At 29.4% G+C, this 21,485-nt stretch overlaps 1 protein-coding gene across 14 annotated transcripts in view; it reads right to left on the bottom strand.

Moving 5' to 3' along the window:
- LOC129613904 (epsin-2) overlaps positions 1 to 21,485 on the bottom strand; it is a 163,115-nt gene that overhangs the window by 113,005 nt on the left and 28,625 nt on the right. For 11 of the 14 annotated variants that reach the window (XR_008697348.1, XM_055528235.1, XM_055528233.1 and 8 more), the window contains 6 exons: positions 5,088 to 5,746; positions 4,865 to 5,027; positions 4,428 to 4,802; positions 4,231 to 4,366; positions 3,933 to 4,177; positions 1,059 to 1,157 (listed from right to left, as the gene is read on the bottom strand). Coding sequence is in view for 13 of the 14 variants with exons in the window: in XM_055528235.1 (XP_055384210.1) it covers positions 1,059 to 1,157; positions 3,933 to 4,177; positions 4,231 to 4,366; positions 4,428 to 4,802; positions 4,865 to 5,027; positions 5,088 to 5,746 (1,677 nt within the window). In the remaining variant the exon portion in view is untranslated. The remainder of the gene's footprint in view (positions 1 to 1,058; positions 1,158 to 3,932; positions 4,178 to 4,230; positions 4,367 to 4,427; positions 4,803 to 4,864; positions 5,028 to 5,087; positions 5,747 to 21,485) is intronic. The other 3 variants (XM_055528238.1, XM_055528239.1, XM_055528230.1) reach the window with 2 other exon arrangements.

Below are 21,485 nucleotides of genomic sequence, written 5' to 3' on the forward strand. Positions count from 1 at the left end.
TCTGCCATACAACTTAAAGAGTTTATTTTAAATATTTCAAAAATTAATAAAGCTATAAATATAAAATTTTGTATACATGTGTCCAATTATATTCTACACATGCTCTGAAAACTATAATGGGATAGCTGCACCGGTTCGGGAGGCTGCCATACAACTCCAAAAGCAAATTTTTTATATTCAACAAAATAATAAAGTCAGATTCATGAAACTTGGCAGTCATGTGTCAAATTATAGGTCAAATATATTTCTGAAATTTTGGAGGAATTGCTTGACAGGTTCGGGTACCTGCCATACAACTCCAGAAGCTGATTTTAAATATTTGAAAAAATAATAAAGTCAGATTCATAAAACTTGGCAGTTGTGTGTCGAGTTATAGGTCAGATATATTTCTGAAGTTTTGGTGGAATTGCTTGATAGGTTCGAGTAGCTCCCATACAAGTCTAAAAGCTTATTTTAAATATTTGGAAAAATAGTAAAGTCACATTCATGAGACTTGGCAGTCGTGTGTCCAATTATAGGCCAGACATATTTCTAAAGTTTTGGTGGGATTGCTTAACAGGTTCGAGTAGCTCCCATACAAGTTTAAAAGCTTATTCTTAATATTTGGAAAAATAATAAAGTCAGTTTCATTAAACTTGGCAGTTGTGTGTCCGATTATAGATCAGATATATTTGTGAAGTTTGAGTGCAATTGCTTGACAGGTTCGGGTACTTTCCATACACCTCCAAAAGCTAATTTTAAATATTTGGAAAAATTATAAAGTCAGATTCATGAAACTTGGCAGTCAAATGTCCAATTATAGGTCAGACATGTCCTATAATTGGACAAGATAATAAGATGTCCGTGAAGTTTCTATAGAATGATTTCACAGGTTCGCGTAATTGCTAAATAATAACGAAAGGTGCAGGGTATAATTCAATCGGTTTATACCGACTGAAACGTTTTTACTTGTTTTTTGTTATTTCGTTTAAAATTCTCATGCTCTTTTTTTTTAGAATAAAGAACTTTAAAATTATACAACTACAATCTTTAATTCAAAATTTCAAGCAAATATATACCTGCGCAGTAGAACTGGAACTGTTATTAGGAGTCCATGGATCTTGATTCAGAGATACTGGAAACGATTGTTGCTGTTTAAGCTGGTTAATGGACGGAACCTAGAAAATTTAATTTTTAAAATGTTTTAAGCTCGTTTTATTAAAATACACAATAATATTATCTACAATATTGATGTTTCCTTATTTACGTAATAGGTAATTAAAAACAATAAAGAAACTTTTATAAGGAGTTGTAAACCTTATTTGCCTTCAATTTACATTTTATTTGTTACGTTTCCTTTTATATTTTAAAATATTCAGTTCAATATAAAACTACATGTTTTCGTTATATTCAACTTCATTTTCTCTTAGAGAAAGTAAAAAAATTCACCCATCGGATATACAACGAAACGTTAAAGAATCAGAATAGTTAATTACAGCAACATATATTAAATATAAGTTAATTAAAGCAACATATATTAAATGAATATATATATAAATATATCAAATGAATTCAATTATGTAATAGTAGCAATATACCTGTTAGTAAATTATTTTAAAATATTTTAAAATTCTCAAGGGAAAATATTTTAAAACCATTTGATAACTAAAAACAGAAATACACACTATGTATTTATTATGTAAATATTATAATTAATTTCTTTAAAAATTTGCTCTGAACAGTTCACTGATCACATATGTTTCATAAAATTATGAAAATATCTGAAGGAGCATGTGGGGTAGGATTGCTCTTTAATGCTGCCAGGAGATGGGCAAGGAGGAGATCCATTTTCACTATCTCTAGGAGTGTTCGATCCTGGACGGAGGCAGACCCACATCAAAGACTTATGTTGGGAATTTAGATGGATTCCTTAAAAGGCCAGAGTGGCCACTTGAAGAAATAAGTTCGATGATAACCCGGTGGTTGTGATATGATATACTTGCGGTTGCGACAGACCACGTAGACATAACAACCAACTTAGTTTATTTCAGTATTCTGTTCTATCTTGTGTTCGGCACAATTTTTAATTGGATTACTCTAATCCAAAAAAACAACATGGTAACAAATTTCTGATTAAGAATTAGTCTTAGAAAATAAAAAGAATTGTTTCACGCGATTTATTACTCTCAGGACATGCTTGAAAAATGCAGATGCTTCTTGAAAAAAGTTGAAAACATTTAATTTTATTAATAAAAATAATCTAATGATCGGAATAGATTAAGTCCAATTGCCATTAAAGATTTAATACTTGCAAAACATTATTTTGATATACCAGGTAAAGAATTTATTGTGTCGCTTTTATTGTGTGGTTCGTTGCTTGCAAAATGCATTTTGTGGAAAACAAAAATTTATTAGGCCATAGTTATTAAAACTGTTACTCCTGCATTCTAAATCAAGCATTCATCGGGAAAGTATTAATTTTGGGGAAAAAGCCGTCGATCATGCAAAATTCAGATCATTTGGCAGGTAACGGTTTTCTTCAGCTTTGTGTGACTAATATGTATATCTATTAATTTTAAATTAACAATTTAATTTTAAATTATTTCAGGTGATTGGTCTTCATAAACCTAACATGAGTTATTGTTAATAAATTGGGCATAAGCAAAACTTGCGTCCATCATGCAATAAAGCGACATACTAAAACTGGTAGCGTATTTCATAGAAATTGTCCGACATAAAAGATATATACATATTATCCGAAATATATAATTTCCGAATATATTTTTAATATATATTTTTCCGAAATATATTTTTTTTCCGATAATTTTTCCGAAATATATTTTTTTTTTTTTATTGGTGTGAAAAGAAAACTTCCTTTTATTCGGAATAAAATACTTTTATTTTTCGCTAATATTTTTCAAGAAGAATCATTCTTCAAGAAGAAAATCAGCTGTGATAAAGTGCGTATGTAGCGCACGAAATATATTAGCGAAAAATAAAAGTATTTTATTCCGAATAAAAGGAAGTTTTCTTTTCACACCAATAAAAAAAAAAAATTAGTGTTATATCGTCTTGTTTTTGGACTGGAACCAGCTGTTCTCGATCAGAACTCAAGCAGATTATTTAAGAGATACAGGGAAACAAGTAAAAAAATTAATTTTGGTCTTTGCTAAAATTAAATTCCCGCCCATTTTAAGCTATCTTGATAAGTTATATTTAATAGCTCAATTTAAAAAATATTATGAAGTTTGGAAGCAAAACTATATTATATTTTTATCTTGCAAATGTCATGACCATATTAGCCCAATTTTTCAAAAGACCTTTCTCGGAACTTCAGAGACATTGGAGAAAAATGTACCTTTTTAATCCTGGTTAAAGCAACCAATCGTTACTAATTTTGTGCAATAACAAATTCATCTTTGTCGAATTTCAAGGCTCAACTTGTTTGCGTTCTCAAATTAACGTTTTAATAATAATGTTAAAAAGGTACACGTAGATGTTTGAGCGATATGCAGAATAACCTTCGGTTAACTTAGTATGGATATGGCTACATTGACATAAAACTTGATTCTAAGCAAGAATATGTATTTTTAAAAAAGCGTTTATTTTTTAGCATCGTCCTTAATAATACAGCGGTACTTTTTCCTACGAAAAAGACACCTTAGGTGAATACAAATATTAGATATTTAATTCGTTTATAACTAAGATTCATTCAAAACGTTTTTGTGGATTCCCCTCTCCCATCCAAAATAAACTCAGATATCAATTTTCATGAAAACTGGTCTGCATTCCTCGGTTTGAGATGTAGGAGTGCAGATACAGACTGACAGACGTCTTTGTAAAGTAGTTCATATGTAATATATATATATTATATTATTAAGTTTAAATATAATAATCTTATATTTAAGATTAACAAAATAACAAAGAAAATTTAGAATTTAATACATAATTACCGAAGGCATTTGTTGTTGGAACAAATTATTTTTCGCTGGAATCGTTATTCCTTGCTGGGAAATAATTGAAGTTGAAGAATCGTTAAATGGATTATAAGCATGTCCTATGCCAGCACTATTAGAAGATACTGGTTTTATTAAATTATCCAAATTTACTAGAGATGAATTCTCTCCTAAGAATGATTGAGGTGTTTTTAAAATTTTTTTTCCTGTTAAAGGATCCATTTCATCCAAAAGTGATAATACTAAAAGTGATAATACATTCGTATGAGTATTTTATAAAATATTATATCTCTACTTTTAAAAATACTATTATTATTGTTGCCGCTGTTAAAATTATTCTCCTGTCCAGCCTTATTCCGATTGGATATCACATCAAAATCATCCATATCTGATGTTGGAGAAGTCATTGCTCCAAGAGGTGAATGTCGTTTCTATTAATAAAATTTCAATAAACACATAGCTTTCATTTCATAAATTTATATTTTGTTTTACCTCACTTATTGGTGGAGCCCATGGATCAATTTTAAGTTGCCAAGGATCCTCAGGCTTTTCAACTGAGTTAGCTTTTAGAAGCCATGGATCAGGCATAGTTTTATTATTAGTTTTAGGAGAAGTTTTGTGTAGCCATGGGTCTGGGTTTAAATTTGAATGACCATTAAGAGTTCCATTTCCAGACACTACATTACTTTGCAACCATCCTTCAGTAGATGAGTTGGATGTAACCGAAGGGGATTGAGTACGTTGTGTTGGATTAGACGTTAGCCAATTGTCTAAGTTTGAACTATTCGTAGGTTTACTTGCGTTTAGTGAATTAGAGGGCCAAGGTTCGGCTTGCGGTGAAGATGCTCCTGACCATGGATCGGAAAGCTGTAATATCCAAACAGTTTACTTCGTATATATTTAGAAGAAAATTAAAACGAATCTTGTACCTGACTAACAGCACGGCCTGGAGGAACCCATGGATCTAAGCCACCATTGGCTCGAACACCAAGTGCATTGCTCGAAATACTAGCAGCGCCTAGTGAAATATCTAATAAATCCATTAAGTGACTTTGCTGTGGTTGTTCTTGTTCTGCTCTTTTGGTGTTCTTCCTAAAATCCGTATTGTTATATAATCAAAAAAAAAACACTTCGGCGGTCAATTTTACTTACTTAAAATCTTGTTCACTTTGACTCAACGCCAATTGTAAGCGCACATCGTCACTACGTCGCTTCGCCTCTTCTTGTTCAGCTTCTTCACGCGACATGGCCATTGCTAATTGCAATTGTAATTCTTCTTCTCCTGCTGTTTGTGGTCTAACAAATTCGATGTCCGACGTTGGTTTCGTTTCTGTTTCGGCCCAACTAGTAGGCGTTTCTCTATGCGTTGGTCCTTCTACGTAACCATCGCTACCAAATCCACTTGCATGTTGAGCAAAACGTTCTTTGGCTTTTAATGCTTTAGCCCGTTCATTTTTCAATCTTTCGTCATCTTTTAGCAGCGTCACTAATTGTCGCGCTTTTTCGCGAACGTGGGTTCCTTGATCCTTATTTTCTTCGAAATAAACGAACTCTCTTAATGTTTGTATTGCAAATATGTTTTCTTTACATTGCTGAGCTACCTTTTCTGTCCCCGTTTTAATTAGGTATTCTAATAAAATCAAAGCTTTATAAACATGCCGCCAATTTTTACCATGGTCGTTTAATCTTTTCCAAATCATCTGCATTATTTCCGAAAATGCTACTACATTATACGTTAGATCAGCTATTTCTGCCATAATAGTCGCAGATGGACCCCATGGATCATTAGACGTAGCCTCTCGCACTTTAACCTATAAAAAGTATGAAATTTTCAAACTTACTCAAAATATAAATCATGTGAAAATTTTATTTTTTATTAATTTTGCCTTGCTGTCCTTTAAATCAAACAATAGAACACAAATTAAATTAACACAACACACATAGTTTGATATGTGTGTGTAGTTTGAAAGTGTTCCAAAAGATTATAAAATGAATACTTCCTTTAAATTTTAAGGAAGTTAGCAAGCTTTTAGTTAATATACCTAGAAAAGCGTAAGTTTAGCTCCTAGTAGAGTTATGCTTTGTGCCACCCAAATTCCCTCAAAAGTTCATCAGTTAGTTTCGGTAACAACCAGAACTCAAGCATCAAATTTCAGGAAATTCCATCAATCCGTGTCATAGATATGGTAAAAAAAAGTAAAATCGCCCCTAAGTCCGGTTTCCGAGTCTTGATCTTTCCAAAACATTTATAGATTTATTGTTTTAATACCTCGAATTTAAACATTGAATTTCAAGAGAATTTGTTGATTATTTCTCTTGATACTTGACCCGTAAAAAGGTCCAGTTTCCAATAAGTTGATCAATCGCTAGCCAAAATAAACTTACATATAAAATTTCATGAAAATCGGTTCAGCCGAATTTGAGATACATGCCGACCAACAGATCGACAGCTCGACATCTCTCTAATACTAGTTTATTTACGCTTCCCTATTATAGAGAAGTGCCTTCCTACTGAAAAATCGACATCCAACATTTGGGACCATCACATACCTATCTTATTGCATACAATGTGGATGGTAAAAATCATTATGCAGGCATACATTTTATTATACAACCAAATATATTTAATAGATTTTAAAGAGAAAACAATTAATACATGCAGTTTAACTTATTAAAAATTGGAAACCGACTTCATAAAAGTAGAACGCTTTGAAAATATTGTTTTGTAATATTGTTCTACTCAGCTCTTTAAAAGAAATGATTTGTTCTTTACGAAAATTGATTAGCAAGTCAATCTGACTTGCTAACTGGTTTCATACAGCTGCTATAGAATTATTTAATGCTATTTAAAAACATTTTTATGTAAATTTTTGAAAAGCGAAAAGTATTTTCGGAGTAATTCTCTTCCCCAAAACTGTACATCAAAAATTTTAGAGTTTTGAAATTCATACGACATTACCCCACTTTTTAGAAAGATTTATTTATTTGTTTATTCATTTACTTAACTCAAACAAATTTACATAAAAAGAGAAAACAAAAAATGAATACATAATTAAGCAATTACTTAAACTATACAACTATACTTATCCTAAAATCTATTTCAATACAGAAATAATCAAAAAAAAAATTTTTTTGTTTTTGTACAAGATAAACTTAAAATGTAAAAGCTACCAGACAAATAAAGCAAATTTATGATAAGTTGGAGAGCAAAACTTTTTTTAGTTGTTCTCTCTTTTGCGACAAATCAATAATATTTTTATATTTATTAACATTAATAAGCCTCCTATTTATTGGTTTATATTTCCCATAATTTGTTTGATGAAAAGCCGTAATAAATATATTTTCTAACTTAAACCGAGTACTGGTATTTCAGCTAGAATCAACAAATATTTTAATTCTTGTAACATTAATTTGCCCATTTTTAACCTGGATAATGAACAAAATATCTGCAACGATTCTTCTAGATTCAAAAGTATTAAAGCTTAAAAGTTTAAGATCGGTTTCCATGCGGCGCAGATTTAATGGATCATGCCAATTTAGACAACGCAATGCAAATTAAATAAAGTTCCTTTGAACCGCCTCAAGTCTTCCTAAATGCAAAGAATAATGTGGCGCCCAAACTTTACTTGCATATTCAAGATTAGACTGAACCAATGATATAAAGATTTCAGAATGACCAATGATACAAAGATTTCAGAATATAAGGATCATTAAATTCTTTACCACACCTTTTTGCAAAATCAAGTATTGAGTTGGCTTTATTGATTATAGCATTCACATGAGTTCTTTTCCGTAGCATTCAAATAGAAAGAAGTCACATCTACTAAATTACTTATGGTTGATCGTTTTTTTACAAAACCATGTTGATTCGACACCAAAAGGCCCGAACTCTGATCATAGTTGGAATCAAAAACCATAAGTTCAAATAATTTAGGAATGGAAGATAACATAGTAATTATGAACAGAGCGAATAAATACTTCCTTCCCAAATTCCGGAAAACGACCACAAGAAAGTGAACGAAAACAAAATTGAGAGCGGACCAGACAGATATAAAGAGCACTTTTTTTGTACTATTTTAGGAACATTATCAGGCCTCGAAGAACAATCTGCTCAAGCGCATCCAAATATCTTTTTAATCGAGAAATGGAAAAATCTATTGAAGAAATCAGCAGAATTGGAAAGGTATTAAGATGATTAAAAGTGTTAGAATTAATATTAAAAATATTATTAGAATAAGAAGGTGAAGAAGAAATCACGAAAGAATTGTGTAATATGAAATGAATTATTGGAAAAAAAAACTTTCTTTTCGAATTAACAAAATTCCAAAAAGACTTTGGATTATTTTTAATTGGATGACCTATAATAACAAGGTAATTGTCGTATTTCGACTGAAGGCCTTATAAAGATGGATATATATCTATATTCATCTCTATATTTCATATATGAATTCCAGGCTCGGATTTTTTTCTTTTTCAATTTTTTGAACGGTGCGGAAGATTCAACGAATCTATCACGTCTAATAGGAGAAAATAAGATAAAGATATGATTTAGAACGTTGTAAAAACTAGCCACCATTTCATTGATCCCCAAATTAGCAAAAAGAGAAAAAAATCTGATGTGGTCAGCACATAACCGACCGCAATGTCTATTGTCCAGTTAAGTGAAAGTGTTACAGAATATTATAAAAATGTCTGTTAAATATTTCCAATATTTTTAGAACACTAGAAAGTTTATAGTTAACATACCTAGAAAAATGTAAATTTGGCTCTTAGTAGAATTTTGCTTTGTGCTACCCGAATTCACTGAAATGCTCGCCAGTTAGCCGAACTTGAGATACACGCGTGCACACACAGACCGACGGACCGACGGACCGACAGGTTGCTAAAAATAGTTTATTTACACTTCCATACTATGGAGAAGTGCATTCCCACCGAAAACTCGATATGCAAAATTTGTTGCCATGACATAACCTACCTATTGTTTATACAATACGGTCGGTGAAAAGTTAATAGTGCGAAGATAATCATTTAATGCTGTAAAGATGGTTTTAGAAAAGTCAAATTTAAAACAAACATCGAACATATTTTAGCTTTTATAATTATAAAATATATTATATAATATAAAAGAATATTATAATTATAATTATAAAAGAAAAACAAATTGAAGAATGATAATTATCTGCAATAATTAAAGGTAAACCACCGTCATTTACTATTATTATTATTATTTATTATTAAGGTACACCAATCTGTAGTAAAAATCAAGTCCAATTGCCTGTTTTGAAAATTAACTTTATTAGAAATTTATTACAGACCATTAATATTTAAAAAATATATGAAAATTGCCTCAGAATCATTTGTAATATAACCAGGTATCAAAAAGCATTCTTCATCATGAAGCATCCAGGAAATATTTGGAAGATGAAAATCTTCAAACAAAAGTAATTCATCTTTTGAATTCATGAAAGAATTAATATAATCAATAGCCTGGCACAAATTTGCATAGGTCTCGGATGAATCAGGAGGAATATAACAATTCACTATAAAAATATTCTTGCAAATTAAGTCCATCTTTATAGCCGTATCTTTAAGTTGAAAATTCTGGCTTACAGGTGCCTTTTGAAAATCGGACCTCAAACGGCCAATCTTCTCATTTATAGTTTCAACACAACCATTTAAAGAATTGTTGGTTGTGTCGAAAGGTTTTGCCATATACTCAAAACTTGATGTATTATTTTCTATTATTATTTATTATTTATTTACAGATTTGCATACGTTTGTCGTAGGTCTAAGAGTTTCTCCCCGAGAAAAATTGGGATACAATCTATCAGTGCTTTTAATCGAACGAACGGGGGGAGTACTACCAATACTGCCATTATTATAATTAAAGTTATTATTACTATTATTACTATAATTATTATTTATAATATTATTATTATTATTATTATTATTTATACCATTATTATTATTATTTATACTATGATTATTATTATTACTACTATTATTATTATTATTATTATTATTATTATTATTATTATTATTATTATTATTTATACTATTATTATTATTATTACTATTATTATTATTTACTCTATTATTATTATTATTATTATTATTATTATTATTATATATACTATTATTATTATTATTATTATTTATTATTTATTATTATTTACTATTATTTACCATTATTAATTATTTATTATTATTATTTATTATTATTTATTATTATTTATTATTATTTACTATTATTTATTATTATTCATTATTTTTTGTTATTATTTATTATTATTTATTATTTTTTATTATTATTTATTATTAATTACTTATTATTAATTATTTATTATTACTATTTATTGTTATTATTTACCATTATTTATTATTTTTTATTTATTATTATTTATTATAATTTATTATTATTTATTATTGTTTATTATTAATTTTTTATTATTAATTATTTATTATAAATTATTTATTATAAATTATTTATTATTAATTATTTATTATTAATTATTTATTATTAATTATTTATTATTAATTATTGTTAATTATTTATTATTAATTATTTATGATTAATTATTAATTATTAATTATTTATTAATAATTATTTATTATTACTATTTATTATTATTTATTATTATTTATTATCATTTATTATTAATTATTTATTATCAATAATTATTGTTAAATATTTATTATTTATTATTAATTATTTATTGTTAATTGTTTATTATTAATGATTTATTATTAATTATTTATTATTAATTATTTACTATTAATTATTTATTATTAATTATTTATTATTAATTATTTATTATTAATTATTTATTATTAATTATTTATTATTAATTATTTATTATTAATTATTTATTATTAATTATTTATTATTAATTATTTATTATTAATTATTGTTAATTATTTGTATTAATTATTTATGATTAATTATTAATTATTAATTATTTATTAATAATTATTTATTATTACTATTTATTATTATTTATTATTATTTATTATCATTTATTATTAATTATTTATTATCAATAATTATTGTTAAATATTTATTATTTATTATTAATTATTTATTATTAATTATTTATTATTAATTATTTATTGTTAATTATTTATTATTAATTTTTTATTATTAATTATTTATTATTAATTATTTATTATTAATTATTTATTATTAATTATTTATTATTAATTATTTATTATTAATTATTTATTATTAATTATTGTTAATTATTTATTATTAATTATTTATGATTAATTATTAATTATTAATTATTAATTATTTATTAATAATTATTTATTAATAATTATTTATTATTACTATTTATTATTATTTATTATTATTTATTATCATTTATTATTAATTATTTATTATCAATAATTATTGTTAAATATTTATTATTTATTATTAATTATTTATTATTAATTATTTATTGTTTATTATTTATTATTTATTATTTATTATTTATTATTTATTATTTACTATTTATTATTTATTATTTATTATTTATTATTTATTATTTATTATTTATTATTTATTATTTATTATTTATTATTTATTATTTATTATTTTTTATTTATTATTATTATTATTATTATTATTAGAATTATAATAATTATTATTATTGTTATTATTATTATTATTATTAGAATTATAATAATTATTATTATTATTATTATTATTATTGTTATCATTATTATTATTATTATTATTATTATTATTATTATTATTATTATTATAATTATTATGATTATTATTATTATGATTATTATTATTATTATTATTATTATTATTATTATTAATATTATTATTATTATTATTATTATTATTATTATTATTATGATTATTAATATTATTAGTATTACTATTATTATTACTAGTATTGCTATATTTTTTGGATATATTACGTTGTTTTCTACGTTCATTAATAATATTGTGATTATTGTTATTATAGCTATAAATATTGTTATTCTTATTGATATTACTATTATTTTCGTTATTGCTATTGTTATTTTTATATAAATTATTAGTTTTTTTATTTCTACTACTAGTATCGATATTTTTGTTACTAATTTTTATACTAATAGCATTATAATTATTGGTAATAGCGTTGTTATTACTATTACTATTGTTATTTTTTTTCTTATTATTATTGTTACAATTATTAATACTATTAATACTATTTTTATTGTTTTTATTATTACTATCATTAATATTATTACTATTATTATTATTATTGTTATTATTATTATTATTATTATTATTATTATTGTTATTATTATTGTTATTATTATTGTTATTGTTTTTATTATTGCACATATTTTTTATGTTACTTTTAGTGTTAGTATGGTTAGTATTAGACATAGTTTTTAATGTAAGATTAATGTGGTTAATAGAAATGTTGACTCACAAAAATCAATGATCTCCCTTTATGTCTCCGACCCCATCTATGACGCCGTAAAGATGCTTTACGAATGCGCTTGGGGTTATCATCGAACACCTTTCGTTCGCGACCCTAATTCTACTCAAGCTAGACTCCCAATCATGATGAGACCATTCGGTGCCAAATAAGTCAACCTTAGTTGGTGAGGAAACCTTGCTATCATCCTTGACGTTACTTAACTGATTACACATATGGCGCAACGCAAGTATTTCCTATAAATATTACAAGCCTGGTGGAGCTCATTGACAAGCGATTATTAGAGTTTTTGAGATCCAACAGTTGTTGCTTCATTATTGAAATTTCTTGAAACACCTCTAAGGGAGGGGTGTTAGGACACTCATTGATGTACAAATACAGTGCATCAACTTTGGCTGATAGCGAATTAAATTCAGAAGAAATATGTTCACCCGTATTTTTCACTGCACTTGAAGTTATTTAAAGCTGCCGTAGGTTGTGACCCATAATTTCTTCTACCGTATCTTTAAGTTGAAAATTCTGGCTTACAGGTACCTTTTGAAAATCAGACCTCAAACGGCTAATCTTCTCATTTATAGTTTCAACACAACCATTTAAAGAATTGTTGGTTGTGTCGAAAGATTTTGCCATATACTCAAAACTTGATGTATTATTTTCTATTATGCTGCTTACTTTGGAATCACAGATGTTAAATTGTCAAATGATGAGCGAAGTAATGTTTGTAAATCTTGACAGTCATCGCAGATGAACCATATTTTAAGAAACTTATGATACAAATGTCTTTCAGCACCAACACAGACACCATGAATTTGCCTTTTACAAGAACCCTTACAAGTGACTTTAGGTGTTTTTATATCATAATTTGTACATGATTATATCGCCTTGAAACTCATTTAAAAAGCAAAAGTTCGTCACATTAATAAAAGTAAAATTATTTCCAAAATATGTAGACTTTTTCTTTCAGTATATATCGATTTATAAATTTTATGAAAATTATAAAAATTTTTTGATGACACAGTAATTTTTTGGTATGATGAAAAATTAAACGTTCAATAAGAAAAAAATTTTATTTTCTTATATTGTTTTATTTTTTTCGTAAACGCTTAAACTAAAATTGCTGAGTTGCAAATATTATATTATAAGATTCGAAAATAAATTAGTAAATAAAAATAAATTACACTAACTACGAATAAAAATAATTGATTTAATTAACACGTCTTATCTGTTGCACAGCAGAATATAAAACTTCGTAGTAAATTGAAAGCAAAACAATAAAAAACAGAGTTGACCGTGTCAATACTGTGATATTTGTACGAATTTGTTATCCTATGTGCGAATAAATTTGCCATATCTGACTATGGGACACATTATAACTTTAAGTTGCCGTATTACCATATTAATTTATGTAAAATTTCAGTACTGTGTTTTCAATATTTTCTAAGATATGGCCAAACTACTATTGAAGTTGCATGGCATCCACCAGAAAGAGTCAAGTAATTTTAACGACTTTTATCAAATACATTGGTCGTACTAATATATTCGCTTTTGCGAAATTTCTGTATCACAGCTTTTACAGCTTCTGAGATATAACCAAATAACTTTTGAAGTTGTGTGGCAGCTACAAAAAAGAATCACGCAATTTCAGCGACTTTTATCAAGCACATTGGCTCTACTAATATATTTACTTGTACGAAATTCCAATACCACAGCTTTCATATTTTCTAAAATATAGTCAAATAAATTTTGAAGTTGTATGGCAGCTACTCGAATCTGTACCCCTATTAACATTGGAACGGACAGACAGAAGGCCAAATAAAGCTAAATCGAATCGAAATACACATGAGTCTCTATCTCAGATCATTATTTTTTAGCGTTACAAACGGTAAGGCAAATTTAGTATACCCTTCGAACATACGTTCGTCCGAGACCAGGCATATGTAGAGCAATTTTAAGACATAAGGATCATTTAACTCCATTGACCAGCGTTTAATGAAACCTAACATCGAGCTTGACCTGCATATGATATAGTGGTTTTTGAATGATAACTTGTTATCGAAGCAAACACCCAGGTCCATTATTGAATCAACTCAACTAAGAGCTTGGCCATTCAAAGTATAGTTTGTAAAAAGTGGCCGTTTTTGCCTAGAGTAGCACATTTGTGCACATTTAATTACATTGCTTTTTAGGTTATTACTTGAACACCACCCGTAGAAGCAGTTATGATCATCCTGAAGATACATCGCATTATTTGCAGAGCTTATTTTTTTTTAAATTTTCATATCATCAGCATATATTAATACCTCACTGTGCGTTAACATGAAAACAACATCATTAATTGGAATTATGAACAGCAGTGGACCTACCCTAGGGATTAGATACCAGAATTAGACGAAAGAGGCGAAGAAATTGCAGAACGAAAGAGGACTCTGTAAGTTCTACCAGAGAGATATGACTTTATCCAGGCTAAGAAGTTGTTAGCGAATCCTAAGAGTTTCAATTTTAAAATAATAACATCATGTGGTAGGATGTCAAAGGCTTTGCTAAAGTCTATGTGAATTACGTCCGTCTGATACCAATTTTCCATATTATTTGAGAAAACTGTCGTGGCTTCCACTAGGTTAGTCACCGTGTATTTCTTTTTCAAGAAGCCATACTGACGCCCATTAATGAATGATATACAATGGAAATAAATGTTGTCATATACCATCAACACAAAAACCTTTGGAGTTGCAGACAGTTTAGCTATAGAACGGTAGTTTGACACGTCATTTTTATTGTTTTTCTTATGGATTGGCCTAATGAAAGCTTCCTTCCACACGGAAGGAAAAATACCCGAAGAAAAAGACTTGTTAAAAATTACGGTTAAGATGGGCGCCAGAGAAGAGAAGCACCTGCTTAAAATAATCACAGGAACTCCATCTGGTCCAGGAGAAGGACTAGAACCCAAATTGGAAAGATATTTTTCAACCGCAAAAAAGTTCGTAAAGTCGTCAACATCAAATTGAAAAGATGAAAAAGAGCAAGATTCGGCGAAAAAGTTACGAAAAAATTCGGAAATATTTTCGGAATTATTACTTGTATTCTTGGCGAATTTCAAGAAGGTTGGATAACTATCACTTTACCTCTCATGGTTTATGAACTTCCAAAAAATTTTGGGATTACGTATTAAGTTATCCGATTTATAGATACGAGTATACTAGACGATACGTTCTTTTGCTGCTAATTTAAATTGATCATATAACAATCGGAAATTGTCGTAGTCCGTGTCGCCTTTAGCGGACAGATATTTGCGCCACAACTTATTCTTCTTGTTCTGAAGTACTCTCAACTCTTGTGAAAACCATGGAGGGCCAGAGCCAGTATCTTTAGTTTTCAATACTAGAATAAATAATTCAAATGCAGCAAAAATGACTTCATAACAAATCATAGACTCAATATCAGTAAAGTTAAATTCTGAAGAGAAATCGTAAGTAGAAAAGAAATCAGTTAGCAATGCGAAAAATCGCCCTTTAAAATCAAAGCGAGAGAAAAGGGGCTCCTCAATAGATGGTTGGTCGTCAATGCAATAAGAGAAAGATATCGGAGGATGATAGATATCAACGTTAACCAACGGATCTGGAATAGTTTTAGGTAAACACTTATACCAATTGGAAGTAAAAACTAGATCCAGTTGCTTCAATTGATGGTTTGTTATTGAGGATATTTGTTGCAAATTATTTAGATGAAAGGAATCTACAAAACACAATTCCAACTCACTAAAACAGTCAATTCAAATCAAAAACGGTTCCTCATCACGCGTCATCCTCCTAATTTTGGGGATATTAAAATCTTCGAAAACAAAAACCTCATCTTCCGGGTTAAGAGAATTGCATACATAATCAATTGCCAAAGAAAATTTTGCATATAACTCATTACTTGAGTTAGGCGGTATATAACAATTAACTAAGATAAGCGTTTTGGAATTGAACTAAATTTTAACTGCAATGATTTAAAGATCATTGGAGTCTTGAATGTCAATAACACTAGCTGATAACGAGTTTTTAACGGCGATTAATACTCCATCTTCTTTGGTGTGTGTCCATGCAAGAGAAGTCCATGTCGGTCCTTTCTAAAAACAGAAAATGAAGAGTTGAATAATTCAAGATTACTGATGGAGGTGGACAATCAATTTTCCGTTAGAGCATAAATATCACAGTCAAGAATTTTGACAGTACAAAGAAAGTTGTTTCATAGTCCTTGCCATACTATTTCCAAAACCAGTTAATTGGACCAAGTTATTGTTGTTACGAAAGCTATTTGAACCATCTAGACAATAAGGCTCAGGTCGCCGGAAGAAAAAACTTGTTGTTTGCTTCCCTCATTCTCTGCAACTAATCAATCCATTTGCTTTTCATGTGGCCCCAAAACGTTTCTAAATTTTTATCAAAACTGGCGGGAGATATATTTAAAGTGTCATGAAATTTTTTGAATAAGTTTTATAAAATAGTACAGTCAGAGGGAAGACCCTCACTTTCAATAAAAACCTTTTTTTTTTTTTTTTTTTTTTACCGGAAGGAACGGTGAAAAGTCCCGAAAGACACTGCCAGCCGCAAAACTTTAATCCACTAAAACACACCCTCCTCAAAATAAATTATAAAACTAGTCGGAATCGACTAACCCTTCATTTTGGTCCACCTTTTTTGATCACTTACCAGTTTTTGATCTGGCATAATAGCGTACTAAGTACTCATTGTTCCAGAGAAAACACATTAAACTAACTCGAGAGCTCCCGTACGTTTAAGTCTCCTAACAAAGCTTTGATTGTCAGGCAATCGAGCCGCCTCGATATTGACATGATTGGATAAACGCATTTTATGATTGGCTGCTTGCTTTTTAATTTCGTCTGTGACACTTACGATGGTGAGATCCTTGTGTATATCGGCACTACGAAATTACAGGGGCGTTTACAATGTCTCGTAATACCTTATTTTGAATTATTTGAATAGATTGAATATGAGTCTGCGCGGCGCAGCCCCATATCTGAATACCGTAAGTCCAGACAGGCTTAAATATTTGATTATATATCAAAACTTTATTGTATATTGATAACGAAGAACGCCTTCCCAAAAGCTATTTAAACTTCCCGTATTCTTCGTTGTGTTGAGCTCTCTTTTTCTTTATATGCTCCTTCCATCTGAGCTTTGCGTTCAATGTCATTTCCAAGTACTTCGCCGTGTTTGCGAACGGAACTAAGACGCCATTTATCCGAACCGAAAATCAATTGCCAATTTTCCTATTAATGAAATTCACGTGTACTGATTTGACCCCGTTAAGTTTTATATTCCACTTTCTAGTCCATTTTGAGATCTCATCACTGGCCTTTTGCAATTTATGTGAAGATTTATTTTAATTTCGTCCCATTGCTATAACTGCTGCATCATTAGCAAATGTGGCCGTTGTCACTCCTTCCGATTCAGGAATATCACGCGTATATAACAAGTATAATATCGGGCCCAATATACTCCCTTGTGGTATCCCCGACGTGATATCCCTCAATATACTCGAGAAAGAACCTGTTTAGTATGCTTGCTTATGCGAGAAGAATTAGTGCGTGCGGAGTTGTCTATATTGTACAACGGAGTTGTCCATATTGTTGTTCCTCTTATTATTAAGCGAATTAGTATGGATTTAAGTTATGAGTGCATTGAAGCATTAGCTTTCTCGTAGCCAACATCACTCCCAATTGAGTTATAATCCCTAAAATACTGAATCACCGCAACCAAATGCCAAAACTTATGACCAATTATGTCATCAGCTATTTAAGAAGGTACAGTAACTTTGAAAGACTTTTATTTGGGCTTATATTTTAAGTTATTTGGAGTGATATTAGCTATGATTACGTTATCGCACTTGAATTTACTAATTAACAACAACTTAAGGCTACTTACTGTGGTGGTCACTGGGAATCTTGAAAAAATGTGTTCGCACATCGAAGCGAAGAGTGGAGAGAAGATCTAGCGGCTGGTTGCTTATGCACAATATTAGTGTTGCTATTGATATTGTTAGTGTGATTAAGTACACGTGCGTTGTCTACCTACTTTTTATGAGTTACAATATCGGAAAACTGTGCTGGTGGTTAATATTTGTAGCTGAAGTTTTTGGCTTTTATTCATAGAGATTTTTTAAGGCCTTATTTTGTAATTTTTGTAGAAAGTTGATATCTTTTTTATAAGCGTTGTTTCGTATTTGGAATAGAGCACGGAAAAATATTTTAAAAAAAGTGAAAAATAAGTCTTTTTTTTATAAATTGGTGCTCTTTTATTTACTAATTTGAATATTCCACCAATTTTCTTAACTTTCTTTAGCTACATATTTATCTGATCTCTCCACTTTAATTCATCATCTATTGTTGCACTGAAATACTTTTATACTTGGTGTTATTTGTTGGTTTCTTTTTGAAAAATATGTAATTAATCTTTTCAGTTTTTAAAGTCAACTTATGATAACTCCATCCATTCTTCGTAAGTTTTCATTTATGTCCTCCTCCAAGTTTTTAAAATGATTTTCGAAATAAACAACCGCCAAGTAATCTGCAAATAGTTTCTATGCAACTTAAGATTCAGGAGGTTGCTGGTGCACCAAGAGAAAAGAATTGGTCCTTACGAACTTTCCTGTATTACACCAAAATTCATTCCCCGTATTACGCGGCTTCTTGTATTACACCATTTAACAAATAACTGCTAGCTTTATACCAAACTCACACAATACTTTAAGCAATATTGTACGGTCTGTATTGTCAAATACCTTCCTGATGTCGAAAAACACTGCAACCACTTCTTATTCGCTATACTAACCTGAAATTAGGAGACAAAATCATATGACGCTGCGCTTGCACTAGATTTCTTGCTAAATCCATATTGGCTGTTATTTGTTCAATTTTCCTTTTGTAAATATGTATGCAGTAAATTCATTATTTACATATATTTCTAGAACTTTACTGAAAGTTGTTGATATAGAAATTTTACAAAAGTTTATATTATGTTTATATTGTCTTTATCTCTAGATTTTATTGCTCCTTTAATAGTATTTTTAATATTTTTTGTCGAGTCTATCTTATTCTTGTCGAGTAATATTTTAATTTACCTTTTTAATTAAACTTAAATACCTTTGTTTGTTCATTTTTATTTTTTGTGGCTTGCTTCCCCTAGGGCGGTATACTATAGTTAAACTTTAGAAAAACAAAATGGCCGTTCAAATTTACCGTTATCTAAAGTCCTTTTTTTCAAATTGTAGATGCTTCATATTTTAGGGGCTTTTAGACATTAACAAATAGTTCATTTCGTTAGAAGAAAATTTTTTTCCATCTCCACCCCTCTCAAGTTCTCTTGAAATTTGTAAAATTTGAATTTTTGACGCTTTATATTTTCGAAACCAAAAGCTTTTTCAAATTTCTATAAACGCTAAAACCTAACGGTAAATTCCATGACATTAAAAAATATAATTATTTTTCTTAACTCACACAATTAAACCTTAAAATCGAGTATTATGTTAACCCTTCTTTATAATAATTTTTATTTTGTTTCAAAGACTGCATATTATATGCATCATCCTAAACATATGCAATCCTAAAAATAGTTTTGTAATGAACATAATTTTAATAGTGTGGTGGATATACATAGACTGTATTTAAAAGCAGAATTTTCACTTGTTGAAGGGAGAAGACTACAATACAAACCATTGGTTTGACCCAACTTTATTTCTTTTCAAATTCCTTGATTTTTTGTATAGTAAACTGAAGTATACAGTAAGTTTTTCATTTATAAAAAAACAGTTGAATTTTGATTATCCAATATTTCTGTAATTAGCTTTGTATCATCGATACTAGCTTATATAAGATTGTGTTCCATTTTCTGGATTTCTATTTCGCTTTTCATAATTTTATTTTCATTGCGCAAACTTATGTTTTCTTCCGTAATACTGCTGTTGATAAATTGTTTGATTTCTGCTACTTCATTTTGCAATTTTTGAAAGTTAGTAAGCTGAGCTTTCTGATTAGCAATAACTTTTGCAAGTTTTGCATCAACTGATTCCACATTAATTGGATGGATATAAATGAGTCCTCATTTAAAAAACTAGCTGTTATAGTTCAAACAAAAGATTTCCTTCTCTGCCGAAGTTCTGCATTTTTACCAAAATAAAACTTTTTCCTCAGTTTCCAATCCAGTGCAAGTTCAGCAGAATCATTTCGTGCATTTTCCGTCCCACTGCTGCTTTTGTTGCACAGCTTACAATAATTACTATCATGCGCCATTTTGTTTATTTACTTCTCAAATGTGTTTACTTTTGAAGCTAGTTGTGGAGAAATACAAGCAATGTTAGAAAGCGTGATAATATTGTCTTACAAGAGAGTTCCAACAATTTGGGATTATTAGTCAAAATAAGTTAGTAACTACTAGCCTTCTTTAAGTTAGTAAGGCCATAAATTCTGCCATCAACTGAGTACAATTCCAACTCATCACATCGAAAATCAAATAAGAAAGACTTATCATGTGGATCGCATAGTGGAATGTTTGGAAACGAAATTTATGAAATACCGATAAGATAACTTTCCTGTGTAAACAAGGCAGATCAAGCGCCCGCCTTATATGATCATGTGGTAAGTCTACTAAATGGTTTTTTTTTTTATTCCTACTTCGCTCCTTCGAGGAGCAACTAGTTTTCAGCGTTCTCCGCGGCAGTATGGGGCTGTCTTGAGAAGCTGAATGAGTTGAGCAGGCGCAACCAAGTAACACTGTGTTGGGTGCCGCGCCACGTGGGCTTGTAACGAAATGAGGCCACTGATGCGCTGGCAAGGAGGGGGGAAAACACACCTCTTCTTGAGCCGGAGCCCTTCTGCGGAATCGGAAGGCGGTCGGAGCGCTGTAAAAGCATTCCGGGGTTGCGGCAAGCCAAGGAGCTCCTGAGAGATTATGACCAGAAGCGATTTAAAAAAATTATAGGGATGGGCAAGAATCAAGTGAGAATCCTCACCGGCGTTTTGACGGGTCACTGCAGACTTAGAGGACACATTCGTCGGCTTGGCCTGCAAAGTGAGGATGCTTACAAATTCTGTGGGGAGGATGAGGAAACCTCGGTGCACCTT

The sequence above is a fragment of the Condylostylus longicornis genome, unplaced genomic scaffold (genome assembly GCF_029603195.1).
Source record: "Condylostylus longicornis isolate FDR11 unplaced genomic scaffold, ASM2960319v2 ptg000096l, whole genome shotgun sequence".
Taxonomy (NCBI): domain Eukaryota; kingdom Metazoa; phylum Arthropoda; class Insecta; order Diptera; family Dolichopodidae; genus Condylostylus; species Condylostylus longicornis.